The 22478-nt window shown below is 34.2% G+C and overlaps 1 protein-coding gene across 1 annotated transcript; it reads right to left on the bottom strand.

The window, feature by feature from the left end:
• Window positions 1–1708: 1708 nt before the first annotated feature.
• Window positions 1709–22118, bottom strand: LOC143227381 (tetraspanin-8-like). Its single transcript, XM_076458834.1, has 7 exons — window positions 21935–22118; window positions 18879–19070; window positions 17459–17522; window positions 17109–17157; window positions 16087–16167; window positions 4439–4522; window positions 1709–1777 (listed from the first exon to the last, which is right to left on the bottom strand). Exons 1-7 carry the CDS (start codon window positions 21936–21938, stop codon window positions 1709–1711), a joined length of 543 nt encoding a protein of 180 aa, XP_076314949.1. The 5' UTR covers window positions 21939–22118.
• Between the last annotated feature and the right edge of the window lie 360 nt (window positions 22119–22478).

Genomic DNA, 22478 nt, shown 5'->3' with positions numbered 1-22478 from the left:
CAAAGCATTAGTGGAGTAGAGATAAACAGTTTCCGCTTTGTTTTGCACAATTATTTACTGCAATCATAAAGTGTAGTAAAACCTTTATATGTTCTCCTAGATTTTATGACCAGAGTTTGGGTACCCTTTCATTATGTTCATCTTTTCCACTCAGCAATATTAATTAAGAATAGTTGAACTGTGCTTCTTGGTAGTCCTAGGACTGTGTATTTCACGATAAAAGTAAAGCACAGATTTAATGGAAGTCCCATCTTCTTCACCACCCATGCTACTGAGATTTTGTTTTTATATATATTTTGTAGTTCAGGAGTAGCAGTACAATTCTCGATACACCTTGCATTGATAAATGCCATGGTATGTTCGTTGTATTGTACTGTTAAACTTCATAATATGTTAACTTGAATTTCACTACTAAACGTTGTGATGTGTTACTTGAAATGTACAATAATACGTCATGATGTATTATTTGTATTGCACATCTAAACGTCATAATGTATTACTTGATTTGCACAGCTTAACGTCGTAATGTGTTATCTGTATTGCACAGTTAAGCGTCGTAACGTATTTCTTTAATTGCACTGCTAAACATCGTAATGCTTTTTTCTAATTTCACTGCTAAACATTATGATGTGTTGATTGAGATGTACAGATGTACGTCATGATGTAAGATTTTTATTGCAAGTCTAAACGCCGCGATGTGTTATTTGATTTGCACATCTAAATGTCGTAATACGTTACTTGCACTGCGCAGCTAAACGTCCTGTTACTATACATTGAAGACTAGAGAGCTATTATTAATTGCATTGCCTTCGTTCTAAGTTTGTGTAGCTTTATCCCAAGTTAGCTGACATAATACTATTCCTTCTGGTAATTTTGTAAAATGTAAGATGAGGATTTATTAGACTGTGATCAACCAATCTTCTTCATTAGAGACTGACTAATGGTTTCACTATATTCCTGATCTCCTATCTCCAATTTTGGGCTGGTTGGTCCATAATTTACTTCTTTTACAAATGAATACAATTACCCAGGTCTTTATACCAGTGATGCTGGTTTTATTGTTTTTGTCTTCTCTGTTTGTTTATACGACGAAAAGATTGGACATATCCTAAGTGGTTGTGTTGTCAATTTTGTAGATGGCGATATGTGGATAGGTCAGAGTTAGGTACTCACTCCAGTTTTGATGTAATTCATTTACTAGACCAAATATCAGGCCTTAGATGGGAAATTGCTTTTGTTTTGGTCACGTTGCAATAATGCGAAAACAGGGCATGCCCTACCTCCGTACCTGGTAATACTTCTTGCTTTAAAAATAGGTACAGTGCCTTGCAAAAGTATTTAATCCCTACCAGTAAAGTCAAGTTTTGATGAAGTACAAATAATTTGAAATAAAAGTAATTAACTTGTTTTTATTCAAAACTCTAAAGATCAAAATCTTCTAAGAAAATATATAAATTGAAATTTGCTGACTTCCTAAGTATTAAGCACTCCTAAGTTAGTACTTGTTGGAAACACGTTTAGCAACAATTATTGCTGTGAGTCTCTTTGGATAGGTTTCTACTAGTTTTGCACAATGAGATGATGTAATTTTTGCCCATTCTTCTGGCAAAATTGTTTCAGTTCTGTTTAGTTCACTAGGAATTGTTGATGGTTTACAGTCGTCAAGTCTCGCCATAAATTCTCCATTGGATTGAAGTCAGGATTTTGGCTAGGCCACTCCATGACTTTCATTTTCTTCTTCTGTGGCTTTGGTTTTATGTTTCGGGTCATTGTCCTTCTGAAAATTGAATTTCCGACCTAGTTTTAGATTCTTGGCTGACTTAAGCAGGTTTCCTCTATAATTCATCTGTACTTTGTACCATCCATCTTTTCCTCAATCCTGATATGCTTCCCAGACCCTGCTAATAAGAAGTGTTACCATAACGTAATGTTTGACAACTGGGATAATGTTGACTGGATGATGTGCTATGTTGAGCTTGTGACAGATTTAACACTTTGAATTTAGACCGAAAAGCTCCATTTTTCTCTAATTTGTCCACAAAACATTCTGTTACATTTCTGCAATGTCATTTACATGCTTTATTGCAAATTCCATACGAGATGTAAGATGATTTTTTTTTCAGCAATGACTTCTTTCTTGCCAATCGCACAAACACTGTAGGGACCAGGATATTGTTCATGTGTGAACACTGACTCCCATCTCAGACATGGAACTTCAAAGATCTTTCAAAGTCACTTTTGGCTTCACAGTGGCATATCTAACCAGTTTTCTTCTTGTCCATCTGCTTACTTTGGACGTGGCCTAACCTGAGTAGTATGAAGTACATTACATTTTTTAATTATGAGATCCTCCGTACTGATAGGGATAATCAGGAAGTTAGAAATTTTTGTAACCTTCTCCTGATTTGTACTTCCCTACCATTTTATCCCTGATTTGTTTGGAAAGTTCCCTAGTCTTCATGGTTGATTTATCATATCACTACGTGAGTTGTGGCTTGAACAGATGTATTTACTTTGAAGCCATATTAAAACATTTTAATTACACATAGACAGAAACCATTAAACTAATTTCGTGATCTTTCAAACTAATATTTTGCATCTGAACTGATTTGGAGTTTTCGTAGCAAAGGGGTTGAATATTTATGTAATTGAGAATATTTTAGTATTTTTTTTAAAATCCTAAGACACTTACATAGTATCAGCGCTTGTTTAGCTTTCTCAATTTGGAATAGATTGTGTAGATTCTAAATATTAAGTCTTATTTTAAAGCTTTATGATTGTAGGCTCAGACGTCAACATAATTTGAAAATTTTGCAAGGGGTGAATACTTTTGCATGACACTGTATATTTTGGATGAAACCCTCGAGTATCGTCATAAATTAAACCTTGGATTCCACAGTTTGTTAACCAGGTTCACAACGCTCTCTTGACAGATGGGTGCAGAAAAGTGAAAATGAACATCAGCAACTATGTCTGTCTGTCTTATCCTTCAGTGCAACTTGCCTATTGCAGTTATTTCCAAGTTCAGGACTGTATCGTCCTATAGGACCTATAGAAGAACAGATATATTTAAATGCATTTAAAGTGCCTTGCAGAAGTAATCATCCCACCTGCAACGTTTTCAAATTTTCTTGCCATCTGAACTTGCAGTCATGAAACTTTTTACAATTTTTGGAAATATTTCATGTTTTGTAGTGTACAGTTAAAAAATATGGTCACAAACAGATGGTCAAAACCTGGACTTTTATTAAACATATCGAATGGAAAACGTACAAAACAGTACAAAAATAAGTTTTTTTAAACCGAAACACAAATACAGTTCTAAAATTAAACAATACTTGAGGCTCATATTAATTAAGATAGAGGCATAACGAAAGTGCATAATTATGAATATAGATTATATTCCCATGATCGTGGTATTTCGATAGTGACTGCAAGATAAAACTTTGCACAAATAATATAAATATTCTGAAAAACCCGCAGTGCACAGAAGTGAGATTTTTATTAAAGGTCAGAGTAAACATAAAATATAAAACATGATATAATATAATATACGACATTATATAAAACGCAATGATTAAATCGTAATCCTAAAACTTGCTTATCTCGTCGAACATGAGTATTTCGTTGCGGAACGGTGGAAACTTACATTTATTCGTAAAAAAAAATCTGTTGTATATATATTTATAGTAGAAGCCTTATTAAACTTAATTTCTTTAAAATATTTTTTTTTTTACCAGGTCTAATCAATTAACTTGGCTACCTTTTCCGTTCCTGTGGTAACAAACTTAAAAGAAACTACTGTATCAGAAATCTTTTATTTCATTCCTCACAGCAGTGAACACACAAATAGAAAATAGCAGACAGGCCATCTATGGGGAAAGAAAGAAATATATGTATATTTCGTTACACTTTCTTCAAAACTATTTGTAACATCACAACTTTTCTCGGATTTCATTACAAACGTACCGATGACATACTTTCTTAACCTGCATATTTAGTTTTGAACCCTAGTGTGATAATCTTATTTTTAAAAGTAATAATATTTTTAGAAATCAGCCTCAAATATTTAGCAATAAGTGTTTCTGCTGATAAATTTTTAAACCATGTAAAGTCTAAAATAAAAACTCCGTTAGGGTTCAGCAATAAAAATACAATTTGTGATAAATTATTCATTAATATTCGTGTTAAGTCCTCGCCAGGTGTTTGTTTATTATGGATGTTGAATTTATTTCTGAAACTTGTGATTGTGAATAAATTGTGTTTTTGTGTTGTTGAAACATGATTATAGCAGCGTGTTCAACTTAAAGGCGTATGGCAATTTAGAAAATAAAATAAATTAAATAATATATTTAGCAGATATAAACTAGAATTTATTCAAATATTTGGTTCATTAGTATATTATTATTTGATTATTTTAAATTTTACAGATAAATACCTGAATTAAGACTAGGCCTATTGCCAGACCTCCAATAATACCACCTTTAGACGCTAGGTAACGACGAAGATTTTCTCCACAACCCTTCGAAAAAGAAACAACAAATTATAGAACCGTGAAGTCGAATTTTCTAAAGTGACGTCATTCTTGCTAGTTGTTTAACAATACAGAACTAACAAAAATGTTTTCTTTATATTATATTTAAATAGTTACAAAAGTACTTTCCAAACTTTAATTTATGTCAAGCGCAAAACTTCTCAGTACTGTCCGAGCTACACCCATCGTAAGGATTAAGTACCGAATTTTACCTTCATAAACTTTCAAGTTTTTCTTTATTTTACCACATCGATAGAAACCGGGTTTCGATACCCGTGGATAGAAGAGCACAGATACACCTTTGTGTAGCTTTATGCTTAATTCCAAAACAATTAATCAAAATAAACTTTATTTTATCAGACACATACTGTGAGAACGTGAACAAGAAGACTTTTTCAGAAAATGAAAACATATTCATAAGTTGAAACACGACAAAATAATAGGAAAAAAAAAAAAAAGACTACATACGCTAAATATATTATTAAGTTAAATGGCCATTATACTCCTTATAAACTGTGGGAACATAATATATTTATTTAGCACTTATGAACAATTTTGTAAACCTTACAGTAATATTTCGTTACTATGGACAAAAGTCGGATTGTCTTATATCTGCTTACACGTACAGTAAGTGCTATGTAAAAAAACAGTCATAGCCCCTTACCCTTTGTTATAATATGTTAAAACTCCACCAACCATAAGACGTTATTTAAAAAATAAAAATCTCACAAAACTCGGTATGCCCTGGCCGTTAGAGTGCACGGGTCGCAATCTTTTTGTTGTGTGTTCGAATCTTGTCATCGAATGTGCTTGCTTTTTCAACCATGGAGGTGTTATAATATAATGGTCAATCCTACTTTTCGTTGGTAAAATAATAGCCCAATAGTTAGCAATAAATGGTGTTCACAAGCTACTTTCCTTCTAATCTATCACTTCGAAATCAGGAACTGCTAGCAAAAATGGCTCTCAAATAAAAAAAATAGATCCGATAGAGTCCGATATTTAGGTCACTGAAATAAAAATGAACCATAGACTCTGAACAATAGATACATAATGTGTAGTATTCTGTTTTAAAGCTACTCACGTGAAGTAACAATGTTTTTTATCCTCTTCTGCCACAACAATTAAACGAAATTCCATTTTGTAAACCCAGTAAAAGAATCAAATGTTCTATCTAAGTGTAACTGTAGCTTCTACTGCTAACACTGACGTTTTGAAAATTATGTAACATTTTCATAAGTCATGGAAACCTTCAAAAGAAAACCTCTCTAGCACCTCGTAATCAGCTTAACCAAGAATACAAAAAATATAAAACTTTAAACGAGACTCAAGAGATGGAAATAGCAAATTGGTCAGAAAATTTCCAAGAATAATACAGTAAACTAAATAAATTTGACAGTTATCTTCTCTCCAATTATAACTTAAGTTAGAATTAATATCCACACTTTACTGAACCACTGCCTTAGGCATCCAAAGTACGGAAATAAAAAATGGCACGTCGACTCTATCCTAATATCAACAAATTATTGAAAAAAGTATTACATAATATCTATTATTAATCACGACTGGAACGATAAATGAGAAAATAGTTAAGATTTTAGGAGTTTTGTTAATGGTGTCCGTCTAACACCATGTTACAGGAATTAAACAGATTTGGAAACATCCCAGAAAAGAAGATGAATTATGTAAAAATCAAGGTTCGAAATTACTAATCAAGATTTAAAATATTTTTCTATAGTAACATAAAAGCTAGAAATATGAAACATTATATAAAATAAATGAATTATACTTTCATAAATAGGTTTGGTGAATATGCCGTTAGTCCAAATAAAAACAATGTATTTCCACTGCCACTATTAAGTTTGGTGAGGATGGCACCATCTTAAACAACATTAAGGAATTTCCACTGTCACTAATAGGTTTGGTGAAGATGACATGATCCCAAACAAATATAAGGAATTCCGAATGAAATAAATCAAACCGAAACTGGATTAAGAGAAGAACTTGGAGTGGGTACCACAAAACCAAAATTACAAGAACATAAATGATTAATGCCTTAACCGTAAATGATAAATCTCGATGTATTTATGTAAAATTACGAATACGTCTTACTTCAACACCCTGTCAACTAAGGCCCTGTATAAACTCCCCACCAACGTGATAAATGACACCCAAAATGTTAATTGTTTCAGTATTCTCAAGGAACTCCGCCGTTTGACTACCAAGTTTCCTAACCGTAAGCCTCTTTCTCTTATTCAATATAACTCAGCTTCAGGATGTTCTTCTAAAACATTTCTGATCTATAAATTAGATTATATTCTGATGTGAGAAACTTATCATCAACATGTTAGAACACAAGTCGTTAAAAATATCTGTTTTCAGTGAATTAAGAATGGAGTGGTCTACTGTAATATTACACAAATTTCGACATAAAGTATAAATAAAAGGACAGATAGAGGGCAGCCATGATGTATTCATCTCTTAGTATTCGTAAAAAATCATTATATTGAACCGTATTATTAATGTTTGTGTAACATATCTGAATCCAATTTTGAAACAAGCTACCAAAAACTACCTGTTGTAGAAGCTGTAAAAAGATGAACATGTTTAATTCCGTCATTTGCTTTCAATACATGAAACTTCAACATTATATCCATCATCTCATTTTAACAGGTAATCTGATATCAGTTAACAGGAAGATCGCCTCCATAAAACATGTTTAATCAGGTTAAATAACTATATCGATAGCATAAGATAAAAATACCAACATTTTAGAAATAAGTTATCAGGCGTTATAAACAAGATTAATAAAAGACCACTTCCAATAAAACTACATCCTCTCTCCCTCATTTTAAATTGAGTCTTACTGGTCAAAAGTTCATGGCCTGACAATTAAGGCGCTTGAGTGTGGGAGAACAGGTCAAATCTCGTGGCAAAAAATAAATGCCTGCTGTTTTAGCCATAGAGGCGTTATGATGTAACGATCAATCCCATTTCATGTTGGGAAAAGAGTAGCCTAATAGTTGGCTGTATGTGGTGTTGACTACCTGTATTATCTCTAGTTTATCACTTCTTTTAGAAAGAAAAAACTGAGACACTAACAAATTCATTTACAAAGAGATGTAAAAATATAACAGAATTACGAGGGCTGTTCACAAAATACGCGGACTGTTTGAATTGCGCGGCTCCAGTTGGTTCCAGAGGAATCCGCTTGGTGTCGCTAGGTTTGCACAGATCAGCTGATTACGACGCCATTTTCCGATTGCAGATATCTTCATTTGTGTATTAGCTACGCGGTTTTAAGTGAAGTGCGATTTTTTTCGTTTGGCAGATTTCAGAATGTATGACCTGAAGGAGCAACGACTTGCTGTGAAATTTTGTGTTAAACTTGGAAAATCTGCGACTGAAACTTTTGCTATGCTTAACACGGCTTACGGTGATATTGCTATGAAGCGTACGGCATGTTTCAAGTGGCATGAATGTTTTAAGGATGGTCGACAGTCCATTGAAGATGATGAGCGTCCTGGACGTCCTTCCACGTCAACTGACGACCCACACGTCGACAAAATCAACACCCTGGTGCGGGCAAATCGACGTCTGACTGTCAGGGAGCTTGCTGAAGAGTGTGGGATATCAGTTGGATCTTGTTACGAGATTTTGACCGAAAAATTGAAGATGCACCGCGTTGCTGCAAAATTCAGCCCTCAAAACTCGTGAGTTTTTGGCCAAACACTCGATCACTGTTCTTCCCCACCCCCTACTCACCTGACCTTGCTCCTTGCGATTTTCTATTGTTCCCCAAACTCAAAAGACCCTTGAAAGGAAGAAGATTTGAGACGATTCCCGAGATTAAGGCAAATGCAACGAAGGAGATGGAGAACATTACAAAAGAAGCGTACCAGGACTGTTTCAACAAGTGGAAACACCGTTGGGATAAGTGTGTGCGTTGGGGAGGAGAGTACTTTGAAGGGGTCCCAGACCTGTAACTTCTAAATAAACTACATTTTGTTTTATGACTTCAGTCCGCGTATTTTTTTTAACAGACCTCGTATACAGTAAATCCACCTGTTCCTGGTGATTTACACCTCTTCAATGAATTTGTCCACCAGGTACCTGCCACGTAACGATCGGTTATTGGTGAATAACTACGATGTTGCGCGAGACAAAACAGCATTGACAGCATAATAACCCACAATATCAAGTATACAAAAATCAGAATACAAACTATGCAGGACTTCGCTAACCTCTGAGACAACGTGAGGGCGTGATAATGTGACGGTAAATCCCAGTATTCGTTGGTATAAGAGTAGCTCAAGAGTTGGCAGTGTGTGATGATGACTAGGTGCCTTCCCTCTAGTCTTACACTTCTAAATTAGGGACGGCTAGAGCAGATAGCCCTCATGTAGCTTTGCGCGTAATTCAAAACAAAGAAACAAAACGTTTAGTGAAAACCTCTTACTGCCATTAGTTATAAGCATGATTTTCAATATGTCTCATGCTCTTATTTTAAAATCATATTTTTAGTGAAAGAGTGTCATTACAATTGTTTGTAACACATTCTAGGAATACGTACACAAGTATGTACTCTTTATTCCGAAAACTTAGCTGGTTGTTGTTTTCTTACTGCAAAGCTGTACAATGGGCAATCTACATTTTGCCCAACGTCAGTAAAAGAACCATTCACTTTAGCAGTGTACATCTGTAAACATATCGTTGCGTAACAGGGAGAATCTTGGAATAACCTTTTAGAAATAAGAGAAGTTATAAATGCCTATTTTTGTAGCACCACTTATATCAGATTAGGGTTAGGAGTCGATTGTTTGATTAGGGTTAGAAGTTGAGTGTTTGATTGGGGTTAGGAATCGAGTGTTAGTTAAACTAGCTTCTGATAAAATAAGTACATTTTATAAGGATTATTTAAAATAATAACATACTTTTAGTAAGTGTGTGTTGAGGAACTAAATTGGATTCCTAGAGACAGAGTCATACGTTCGAGAGCTAAAGATGCTGACTTCAAATATTAACATCATGTTAATATTGTATATTGGATAAAAAAATTCTGGAGTTATAAATATTATTTCAGTTCCCATTTATCACTAAATATAAGCAATTCTTCTAAGTGAGTTTGTATGTGTGTTGTAGTCCTATATATATAAGTTAAAACCTGAATTTGAAAATTTCAACATGAATGACATCTTATGTGAGAGATGGGCTAAACAGTTAGGTTAGAAATGATCAAGGTTCAGTATAGTCGTCCTTAATTTTGAGCTACTGTTTCGAGATAGGGTTTAGCTAGCAGCACAAGTCAACACAAAGGCTTCGTCCGATTTTTAATCGAACAGCAGAGTTGACTGTGCACTTTAAAACATGTTCAGAGGAGCGTATTCAATGGTATCACGTTTCGAGCCTTAGACTCTTTGTTTAGCAGCATCCCAGCTTGTTATAAGTTAGGCTGTACTTTACCTATTTCATGAAAATAGAAAAGAAACAAAGTCTTAAAATATCTTACGTGAATCTGCATGAGATCCATAAAACGTCGGGAATTCTCATCATACTGTTGTTTCTCTAATTCTACATTTATCTGATCAGTCAGGAACTTTTAAAGCTGTAAAAATGCATAAAATAATTTTATTTAAACTATAAATGAAGAACTATCTCAGATTAAAATCTGTTTTCTTTGCTTGCTTTCAATCCATGAACTAGAATGTCTGTTTTTGTTACTGTACGTTTTGATGGTAAAACGTAACAAATACAAAGCTACTAAGCAATCTAATGATATGTAGTAGATACAAAATTTACTTTACAGTAATGTATGTAAAACTATAGAAATACAAATTTTAAGTCAACTCCCCAAATATTGTTATGTTTAGGCTAAATGCTTTTTTGTTGCATATTTAATTGTATTATACTTTTTGTTTAAGAAGTCAACATGATTTTTATATATAATTAACCAAATATACCTGGCGTTTCCTGAGACAAAAACTATTGCATACTCAATGATCTATTCATCTTTCATTTCAAATAATTAGTATTATATTATTTTACAAAACTACGTCACAAACTGACAGGCATACCACAACTTCAACACAGAAAAATAATAGCTTTAGTTGTTTAAGAACAGAGGAAAATCATCAGTTGGTCGATAGCTAAAGGTAAACATCAAAGTTTTGCCTTGGGGTGCACGGATGTACAGATTATTGGGGTTGCTAACTTTGGACCATCGAACATCCGATTGTTCCAGAGGGAAACATGGTGACATCAGGTTAAAGCCAAACACATTGACTGCCGTTCAGCCTTGTTAATAGACATGGCAAAATGTAAAAGACTGGAAACTGCAACAATTTAAATTCAGGGATGATGGGTATTCTATGTATAAAGACATACATCATCGTCCTTGAAACTTCCAGTCCTTTTAAGGACGGGGCAGTAGTTGTATGATTCACAGTCTAGTGCCACATTGAAAAGTTTTAGGAGATCAAAATTATGGAGAAACATTACGGATGGAATGACCTTGAGCTACAAGTTGTGTGGATGAACATCAGTAAGTTCAAGAGTGTTTAAGACTTCTGTTGGATAGTGCACATTCTGATAAGCATCTATCACTACATCAAGTGACTTGTAGTTTTTCGTTTGGCCAGATAATATTTTCAGCATAGAAAAATTAGTTTTATTTACTGCTTTATTTTTAGAGGCAAGAATGGATTTTTACAAAGTACTCATGACTTCTGAGGTGTTCCTTGATGTTGGGGAAGATCTTTGCTTTTAGATCATTTTCATTTGCGACCATTGCCAATGTGATGTAAAGTGTTAAAAAACTGGCATGATGTTCAAATCAAGATTTGATGTTGTTCTTTATGTCATGTCTCTGAAAAATGAATCTTTCCCAGCTTTTGCCAGTCTTATTCGAACTCCTATTAATTATTAAATATCTCTTTTTCTTTTAATTGTTTATTTGCTTGATAAATATATATATTTATTATCTCTGTGGTAAAGGCAAGTTGCTGATATAAAGTTTCTGTGAGATGCATAAATGAGCTCTGTTGTGAAAGGTTTGTAATTAATCGTGGCATTTTCAGAGTTGGATAAAGGAGGAGTGATCTAGGCCAATTCGCTATTTGATAGAAAGTTAGGTTAAGCTTATACAGATCACACACAGTGATGTTGAATTTCACATACCAGGTGACAAAGGTAAAGTCGACTGATGAGATTCTGAAGAGAGCTTGTTTTAATAACACTGGTATGGTTAATTGTGATAGCATTCTGATAATCTTTGACTGATTACAGATCATCTTTGTTTATCACACCATATCACACCTCAGATCATTTCAATAAATTACCACAGAGAAGATGCTATCAATGCACCACCTTCAAGATGATCAATACTGTTTGGCAGCCAACAGGAAAACCAAGTAGTTTTTGGCCATTCATGGGCCGTGTGGAGTGACCATGCAAAATAAGGTTTGAATTTGTTCACAGATGTGTCCACGTATAAGGAACAAATAGACTTAAACCGTTTACTCCATACAGTAGACTGTCATTCATTTTATAAAAAATAGTTAATTCGCTGCTAATTATGTGTTCAAACATCTTTTGATAAACTTTGGTATTTAGAGTTATATATAAATGAAAACGTTGACCAGATTTCGCAGAAACAAACAAAAAATATATGTTATTACACAATATTGTGCAAACGTGTTAGGAAAAGATAATATTTTGTTATTATTTCCATTTTATGGAGCTAATTCTTCCATGCAATTACCGAATGTAAATTTTTACACTATGGTAATATTTCACTGATCCCTATTGACAGTTGAGTGAACCAGGGTGAGAATACTTATTATTCTTTAAAATTCCCATATATTTGTACTGAGGACATGTCATAAGGGTTCTGCTTGAATGAACATACTGATCAAGTTCAGGGTTTGAAACAACTATCATGGTACCCCATGCAGTGTCTTAAGTATATAGAAAAAAGCTAGCATATGGTACCGATATATGCCGGAAGAAATTATTTTAATAGCACTTCACAAATAAACCTTGATAAAAATATGGTTGACACACTATGTATTAAGTTTAGTTGTCATGCCACGGTCCAAAAACCGTATAGAATTGTCAGTAGAGCAGATACTTCGTATAGAAGCTTTACATATTGCTGGTTTGACTCTCCGACAAATTGCTGCAGACTTGAAATGTTCCCCAAACACTGTCAAATACACCACAGATCGTGAGACCAAGACAGGTAAATTTAAAAATAGAAAGGGAAGAAACAGAACATCTAAAGTCAATGATACTGATGTTAAATATCTTTGTTTATGTAGTCTTCAGGACAGAAGGAAGACTGGTACTGATCTCAAGCATGAGATAAACGACCATGTATCAAATGACATAAAACTGTCCATATGCATAGTACCAATCTTCACTTTGATCTTCAAATATTATCAAGAGACAGACATTTGCAAAAGAGTACAAAAGGGGGACTGTTGGTAATTAGAAAATGGTGTTATGGACGGATGAGTAAAAGTCTGAAATATTTGGTTCAAAGCATTAGTTGAATGTTCGGCGGAAAATGGGTAAGCGACACCTACCTCAATGCAAAGCGTCTTTGCACGAGGGAGGTAGTTTGATGGTTTGGATGTGTATTTTGCTGAGGCGAGAGGAGACATTTGCAAAATAGATGGAATAATGGACCAGTGCAAGTACTATCAGATACTGATTCGTTATGGTATACCCAGTAGTTTGTGTAGTATTGATAAAGGATTCCACTACCAAGAAGACAATGGCCCCAAACACTCATCCAACTAATGCAGGAATTACTTAGCTAATAAAGAAGCTATTGGAGTCATTCAAATGATGCAATGCCTCTCACAGAACAGATCTGGGATTTGATAGATCAAAAACTTGAAAAATCAAAGGTTACTTCAAAAAACTCTTCATGGGAGTGTATTAAAGATATTTAAGTAAAATTCCAGAGGAAACTTTGATCAAATATGTGATAAAAATGCCTGAAAGACTGTATGCAGTCATTAAATCAAAAGAGACATAGAAAATAACTGTTTGCTGAACTCAAGCACTTTCACTGAGTTTCTGTTGTACTAAATATAAAGATTAATAAAGTTATGATGTTTCATCTGTGAATTACCTACATTGTTCTTTGAAAGTAACCTGAAATCTAAGTTTTGACTTTGTCCTAACACTTTTGTACAGTATTATATATATACATATTTATTGATTAATGAACTTAATTGTAGATGTATCCTATTTGTTATGTGTGTGTAGTAGATGTTGTTAATCATATGATGAAAAAATACAAGATCATATATATAAATATATATATAGATATACATTTTAGTGAAATTAAATAATTACATCCAAATGAAGCTAAATGAAAAAACAAAATCATGAGTAAGGTCTTCGTTAAAAACAACAGATCCCAACCTCTGATTAATTATATTATAACTATAAAATTTTAAGCCATAAACAAAGCACATTAACATAAAACAAAATACGCTGCATGTTTTTAAAAAGAATTCTAGGGTACAAGCTACAACGTGGGATTATAAAATGTATCCTAGGTTTTGGAAGTGACTGTAGAAGTAGGAACCACATTGCGGTGGGGATACAACATCTACCAGTCTTGACCTCCAATTCGCTAGTCTTACATAAGAAAATTAGAAATTAAGAGAGCGAGATATGGGTGCTCAAGCCCACTACGTCCTACATATATATATATCATCCTTTATTGCCTGCAGACAGTTGTGGAAAGGTGACTGCTCTTCTAAGTTAAAATAAGAATAAGAAAAGCATGAAAAATAATAAATAAATAATGAAATTAAGGTACTACCAATTGGGGATAAGTAATATAAAACTTACCTCTTGAAGTTAGCATTCCCACCCCCAGTATGGTAAAGGCACTAATTAACAGGACATTGAACTATATCAGTATATTACGTTAGAAAAATTGTTAGAACTAGATAGTAAACATATTGATGGTACAAAACATTACCACAGAAGATACCAAACAAAGAAGTATTTTATGTACAATCCATCGTTGTTGTGTATGCGAGCCCTTTGATTTTCACGGATCATCATACCTTGATTTTTTTATTAACATACAGTTAGCAATAAATAATTCAGGAATATTACTCTAAATGTCTTGTATTGCCCTCCCAACCCATAGTTCAGTGGCTATTTGGTGAGATTTTTGACTTCATCAAATAATAATGTACAAATTAGAACTTTATGTAGGACAAAACATGGTTGGGAGGATTCTATCAGCTAATTTACAACCACGAAACGGTTCCATCACATTTCCTGTATGTTTTCAACACTTCTTTTTTAAATCGAGATGTGGTTCCACCACATTTCTTGTGTATTTAGGTAATTTCTTTCTTTAGCGTAAACCATGGTTGGGAGGATTCCATCACTTTCTTTACAACCAAGAAGCGGTTCCACTACATATCATGTACTTTTTAGATATATTATTTTAAAAATCGAGATAGGATTCCACCACATTTCCTGTTGGTTTTAAGTCATTTTTTTCTTCAGGACAAACTATTAACTGGAGGATTCCATCAGACTTTTTACAATCAAGAAGTGGTTCCACCACATTTCCTATGTTTAGAAGATGGGTTCCCATTTGAGTCGTGTTCCTTTAGAGAACAGCATGATATACTTATTAGTTGTCAGAGTGCACTTATTTCTATGTAGATCAAATACACCGTTGGCTAAGATGATGCCCAAAACTTGTACTGAACCACCACCATGCTTCATTGTAGATGTTGGACACTGATTTTGATATAGAACAAACTGTCGTACATAGTTGCTGTAAATAACATAACTTTTCACCTTTTCAAGTTCTTTCGTTTGATTACCACTTCTCCCCAGTAGTATTAGGGACCACGTTCTGCTGTTGTGTGTTTTACTGTATTGAAGTAGCATCTACACCTGTGTTTACAGTAAAATCATTGTTAATACCTGTTTTCAGCCTTTGTTTATCTCAATGAAACCATATCTTGAGACACATAACATCAAATTTCGACAGTTCCATTTTTGTACCTTGACTTCCATTATAATTAACAGTTTCACGTATCATCTTCAGATCTTCATACATCTTCTGAAGTAACTTTGACCAGTCGAAACGTCTGTTTGTACATGCTCGTAATATGATATTTTAATTCTGAAATCGATTACTGGAGTTATAATGCTACTACTTGGCATGGTATGACTGCCTGCTCGTTTATAGGCTTTTCACTGATGTGGTGCTTTCTGATTGGTTGCAAAACAACCAAACACATTCTACACTTATTATCACGTACCTATATACTGTATATCATTTTTAATGCATATATGACAAAAACTAATCAACATTTTATAAATTAACGATTAAAGAGAACAATTTAACCCTATTAAACGAAGTAAGATTTAAAAAGCAATTACGTGCAAAATTAACTTTATTTGTATAAATGAAAGTTAAAGCTTCATATGAAGCCCGGCAGGAAGTGAATAAGATAGTAAATAACAGAAGAGATACAGAGTGTGAAAAAGAAAGTTACCTTGTCTCCATTTGACGCTCTCCATACAAGACCACCTGCAGCCAGTTCCATAACGACCATTACCAGTAAGGTAACAAAATACTGTAATAATTATAAAACATATTTTCAGTCAATAGTATATCTACTCATGTGAGAATACTGATTAGTCATCATAAAATTACTCGATTTATTTCTTATCTTCCACACGAATATCTGTAGCTTGTCACGACCATCTAAATAAGTTAACGATATTATAACTCCTGTTTTTATTTTAATCTCCAGTTTACCAAGTGGTTTATATAACGTTCACTATCAGCCGAGTCGACGTATGTTTCAGTTTGCCATAACATTAACTGTAAAGAACAGACCAAATTAATGAATCATCCATTTTCTAAGTAAAATACGTAGAAAACTACTGCTGAAGTTAGAGGTGCTATTTCTGTTTACATCCGCCCCCCGCTAGTACAGCGGTATGTCTCCGGATTTACAACGCTAAAATTAGGGGTTCGATTCCCCTCGGTGGGCTGAGCAGATAGCCCTAAGTGGCTTTACTATAAGAAACACACACACGCTGTTTACGTCTACTCGTGATACATAAGTATCTATGACCTCCCCCTACCCTATAATTCAAAGCAGAAAATAGTGAGAAATACTTTACAAAATAATACATTTTCTCGTAGCGCATAAAACTCTGTAACTAAAAAATCGAAACAGAAAATAATTAAAAATATGTTACAAAATATCTCGCTTCATTGTGACACATAAGTCTTTAGGGACCCTGCAGCCAATACTTCAAAGCATAAAGAGCGAGAAATATGTTACAAAACATTACATTTTCTTATGACACATGTTTTTAGGGACCTTGTAACCAGTAGTTAAAATTATTAGGTAATTAGAAATGTGTTACAAATTAACACTTTCCGTGACACATGAGTCTTTAGGTTTCTTGCTTATTTTAGAGTAAAGCCACACTCGATTATCTGCTCTGTCAACCGCAGAAAATTGAACTCCGAATTTTAGCGTTCTCAGTCTAATAGACTTACCGCCGTTCCACCAGGGGGCAAAGAGTCTTTACTGGTCCTGTAACCAATACTTTGAAACATAAAATAGTTAGAAATATGTTAAAAAAAAACACAAATGAAAACGCAGATAAAAGCGTGGAGATCAATAAATTCAACATGTCTGGACTTGTTCCAGTCTGCCATCCTCAGGAAAAAGTGCTAACAGTTCACAATTATTCCATCATCATACATTCAGAGTGTACCAAGGACACATATTTAACGTCACACACATGAGCAGATCATAATTTCAATTTAAACCAAAATATGAGAAGAAAAAACAACAACAAAAATCCTGATTTCCAACCTAACTTGATTTAAAGCTGTACCATTACCCTTCTTCAACGTATTGTTCATGCTTTGAAAACAAACTCATGTGTGCTGTTGCTGTTATTTTAGCTAAAAGTTTCCATTTATATTTTAATTCTTGAAAAAGGTTTGGAAAGCTTATGTAGCTCAATCAGCAACTTTAGGGTAAAGGTGTAATGTCATACACAATAATTAAGACCAACCTAATTTATATATAGAACAGCGTTTTCATTTTCACATGATGATGGAAGCACTTTTAAGTTCTTTGTATGTTTATATATGTCTGGTTTAGCGCAAAAATGCACAATAAGCTATTTGTAACATTGAAATTCGGTGTTGCGATCTAATATGTGGACCTAAAGCAAGTATCATATTGTACAATCGTAAGTTCAAATAATTCCAAATAGGTTTACCGTTGAGCTACCAGAGAAACTGTTATAAAGTGATAACCATTTTTGCTAAGCTTAGGAATGAAGATTGTCCGAGTTTTCAAATTCCACGAAATACCAAACTTAACCGTTTCTTTTAGGAACTACTAATGTTTTTAAAGAAGAAAATATCTCACACTGTACCTCGGCTACAAACGATAGATGTCATAAGACTATGCAAGACTTGATTCAAATTGTAGAATACAACATGTATTTGAACTTTTCAGAATGTTTGTAGATCTTATGGAGTTTATAAAAGCCATGTATAGTAACTAGCAATGTTCATTTTTATGTACATCTCAATAAAACACTTAAATGTTATAAACTTGCTGTATTTCTGAGACATGAAGATTAACCAAAACTCTACTTATGTAGAAAATGAATATTTTATGTAATTCAGGGTTGACACAGAAATACATGTAGGGTTTGTTGAATATCCTTTCAATAGAACATAATGACTTTTCTAGCTTGCTGGCTGGTTTACTCGACACCCAATCCGAGGGGCGCTAGTCTGAATCCTATCCACGAATATGATCTCCTTTTGAGCCGCGGTGGTCAATTATGTTGACCTTGTTCGTTGTAAAAAAGTAACCCATGAGTTGGTGGTGGGTGGTGATGATTAGCTGCCTTTTCTCTAGTATACCGTTTCAAAATCAACATATTTCTTCATCAGCGGATTTTAACTTTTTCCTCATGTACTGGTAATTAATGTACTTTTGGTTTGTTTTAAATTTCGCGTCAAGCCATACAAGAACGTTTCTAATTTAGCGGTGATAAACTAGAGGGAAGGAAGCTAGTCATCATCACTCAGCGCTAACTCATGGACTACTCTTTTATAATGAATAGTGGAATTGACCGATACATAATAATGCCATCACGGCTGAAAGTGTGACCATATTTGGTGGGACTGGGACTCGAACCCTCCACCCTCGTATTAAGAATTGAGCGCCGTAACACAATGAAATGAAAACACTTCAAAAGCTCAGCTTAAACTAGTAACATACTACAAAGTACTTACCGTTAAAAAGTAGACACGGGCTTTCTGTTGCAGCTCCACAGCAACCAATAAATCCCATGATAAGCAGTATGGCGCCCACAGCGATAACAATGTAAGTAGCTTGGTAATAGTTCCGGACTGACAGACTGTTCTCGTATTCCCAGAAGTCTTCATCTGTTCGAATCCATAAACCTAATCCAAATAAGGCCGCTCCTAGGTTTTGTTGTATACAATTAAAGAAACATATGATATTCAATTTTAGCGGATAATTCTTTAGAAGTACTCGCTTTTGAAGCAATCAGGATTTCTCGATGAACTTAAAATTTTTCAGTTGCTTTTCCTTTTCTTTCTTTTTTATTATTCAGCTACCGAAGTTGTATTTATTGAAAGTGGTTATAAGGGTAAGAGTAGATAGGCGAATGATTTTAACACTTTTGCTTTCAATTCCGTAATGCACAAATTAAGAGAAATGTGAAAGAATAAACAATACAATATTTTTTCAATCCACATGTTTGTTCAATAAACAGACCAGTGAAACTTTAGTGAAAATTTGACCACATCACAGATCGGTTCCAACACATATTGTGAGTTAGATCTGTATAAACAATTTATACATATAAATAATTCCGAGGAAAACATTTCTTAAAGCTTATTAAAAAATGGTATTGAGAATTAATATAAATAAAAGTTTCTTCGAATTTTAGTCGATATTAAAAAACTGCTTCTATTTATTGTTCAGTTTCTATATATTTTATATTATGCTTGTATATTTTAAGCAGCAGTTAGAGGATATGATATGAAAATAAAACAATTAATATAAAACGCTAAAAGCAATCAAGAAAGCAACTTCAAACCGACATTTTAACCATGAATGTCGTATCACAAAATATATGAGAGGGGAGGAAAAAGATGACGCGATTGTTTGTTTGTTTTGAATTTCGCGCAAAGCTACACAAGGGTTATCTGCCCTAGCCGTTTTTAATTTTGCAGTGTAAGACTAGAGAGAAAGCAACTAGTCATCACCATCCACCGCCAACTCTTGGGTTACTTTTTTACCAACGAATAGTGGGATCGATCGTGACATTATAACGCCCTCACGGCTGAAAGGGCGAGCATGTTTAGTGCGACGGGGATTCGAACCCGAGAACCTCAGATTACGAGTCGAGTGTCTTAACTAGGTGGCCATGCCAGGCCCGGGTGACTTGTCCTGAGTCCTCAGTTCAGTTAGAGCCCAAATACATTTTTACTTCAAGTGGATTTTTCGTCATCGTTAATTATGCATGATTAATATTAATTATGGTTCAATTGATAAATTTGTCATAATAGAATTAGTGGCTGGAACCTGGCATGTCCTGGTGGTTAGGACGCTCAACTCTTAATATCTGGATCGCGTGTTCCAATACAATCATCATTAACATGCTTGCCCTTTCAACCTTGAGGGCCTCATAATGTGACGGTCAAACCTATTATTCGTTATAAAAGAGTAGCCCAAGAGCAGATGGTGGGTGGTGATGATTAGCTATCTTCCCTCGAATCTGTCACTCTCAAATTAGGGACGGCTGGTCCAAATAACATTGGCGTAGTTTTACAAGAAATTTCAAAACAACCCGAAATATTACTGGTAAGCAATGCCAGAGTGACTGCCTCCAGTGCTCAGAGGTAAGTCTGAAGGGCCATAACGCTAAAACCAGATCTCGATACCCCGTCGTGGGCAAATAAAGTAGAAATAGCCCATTGTGTTGCTTTGTACTGAACAATAAACATAAGCAGACTTACCCAAAAGTCCCCTAGTGGCACAGCGGTATGTCTTATGACTTGCGACCATAGAAACTAGGTTTGCTACCCGTAGTGGATTGAGCTCAGATAGCCCATTATGTTTTTTGTACTTAATATCTTAATGAGCAGACTAATCCCAGAACCACCTAGTGGCACAGTGGTATGTCTGCGGACTTACAACGCTGAAATCCAGGTTTGTGTTAGATTAGTCTGTCATGTCCTTCTTTGCCAGATGACGTAACTTACACGGTAATGCACATGTAAAACTAGTAATATTACTTCCTTAAAGAGTAAAAAATAGTGAAATAATTTAAATAAATCAGTTTTCCCAAGAAATATTTGCCACCAGAGGTAGTTAATGGTATCTCTTGATGACCAACGATGTGCCAGTAATTACGTCATCAGTTCGGTTGGTATAACCTTTTACATTAGGAGTTTATAACCTTTCAGAAAAAATCACTTATTATTACAAAATTCGAAAGTTGTTTTCAACAAAAATAAGAAGTTTACCACGTTGTTGCTCTTTCCATGTTTAGTTATCACAAGTTCAATTATGTAAAATTTAACGAAAGACAAAAAAGAAAAACTAATTAAGTTTCTCTGACGAATTTAAAGACGAAAAACAACGAATGATCTTAACTAAGTTTTTCACTCCAAGTTTCTTTGTAATATCGATCAGCTGTTCAATATGTATATATTCTATATATCTCTTTTCGCAGTACCAAGTCATTAGGGTTAAGAATGTGACATAGATACGTAGAACAAAGGTAGGCGAAAACTAATCTAAGACTGTTCATAATAACACTTAAAAACTATCATCTGTTTTTTGGTCTATATCTTTCTTTAACTCAAGGTTTAACTTCCACAAATCATAGGAGCAGTTAACAAGAAAAACAGATAGATGAAATATTTTGAATAAGTTCAAACTGAACTCAACCAAGTAAAATAATGTTTGTAAGTTGAACAAAACTAATTAGGGTTCATTATTTCTCCATATATATATATACCCTCATAAAGAATAATCAAGATCCTTCAAATGCACACATTTTTCGGCTAAACAAATATATTTAATTGGTCGTTTTCTGTGACCAAACACCAGTTGGAAAGAATTTTGATATTTTGGGACAATTTCGCTTTATAATATTAGTTCAAAATTCAAAGCCATTCCGTGAATTTATCTTTCGTGAATTTCAGCTTTTCTTTTTCCGTTATACCTAATTTTTACTTCAGCACTGAATGGAACAAATAAATATGTGACAGGTTCAGTAACATATATTTTATATTAAGGAAGATCTACTTACCCATAATAAAAAGTTTAATGTAAAAAGTACATATTTCATCAACGCTAAAGGAGAATTCATATTGTCGAGTTTTTAGATGAAATCTGACTTCTTAGAGTTAATGTTAGCTATGAGAGTATTTGAAAAGGAAAGACTAACTATCATCGAGTCTCGTGCAACTTTGTCACTTGGTAGAGGCAGAATAATGAATAAACAGTTTTATCAGTCGTCTACTACGAAGTTCAACATTTCGAGTGGGTTGCCAGGTGACAGGAAGCGAACGTCTAGTAGACATATCGTTTGTCTTACCTAGGTAAAAAAAATGTAACACTGTTGAAACATTATAGCATGTATTACAACACTGTAAATTCTACGAACTGGGCGTGGTTTAGTGTCTTCTATGCTGGACTGTTGTCCAGTAGTCGTCTTCTTATTATGGGGTGAGACAATTAAGTTACCTGGACTGACAAAAGAAAAACAGAAAGGTTGGGTTGGCTGTGATCGAAACCCAATATTTAGAGTTGTAAACGTACAGACTTACCGCTGAGCAACTGAAGGCGAGAGA

Source organism: Tachypleus tridentatus, chromosome 9, assembly GCF_004210375.1.
Source record: "Tachypleus tridentatus isolate NWPU-2018 chromosome 9, ASM421037v1, whole genome shotgun sequence".
Classification (NCBI taxonomy): domain Eukaryota; kingdom Metazoa; phylum Arthropoda; class Merostomata; order Xiphosura; family Limulidae; genus Tachypleus; species Tachypleus tridentatus.
The sequence above is the reverse complement of the archived record's forward strand: the minus strand, read 5'-3'. Positions and strand labels throughout refer to the sequence as shown.

What these genes read in the sequence shown, in the direction of transcription:
- LOC143227381 (XM_076458834.1), bottom strand. An exon ending in TGCCCCCTGGTGGAACGGCG is followed by an intron (nt 16,168 to 17,108) that starts GTAAGTCTATTA and finishes TAATTATTACAG; the next exon opens with TATTTTGTTACCTTACTGGT. An exon ending in TAGGCCTAGTCTTAATTCAG is followed by an intron (nt 1,778 to 4,438) that starts GTATTTATCTGT and finishes TTCAATTTTCAG; the next exon opens with AAGGACAATGACCCGAAACA.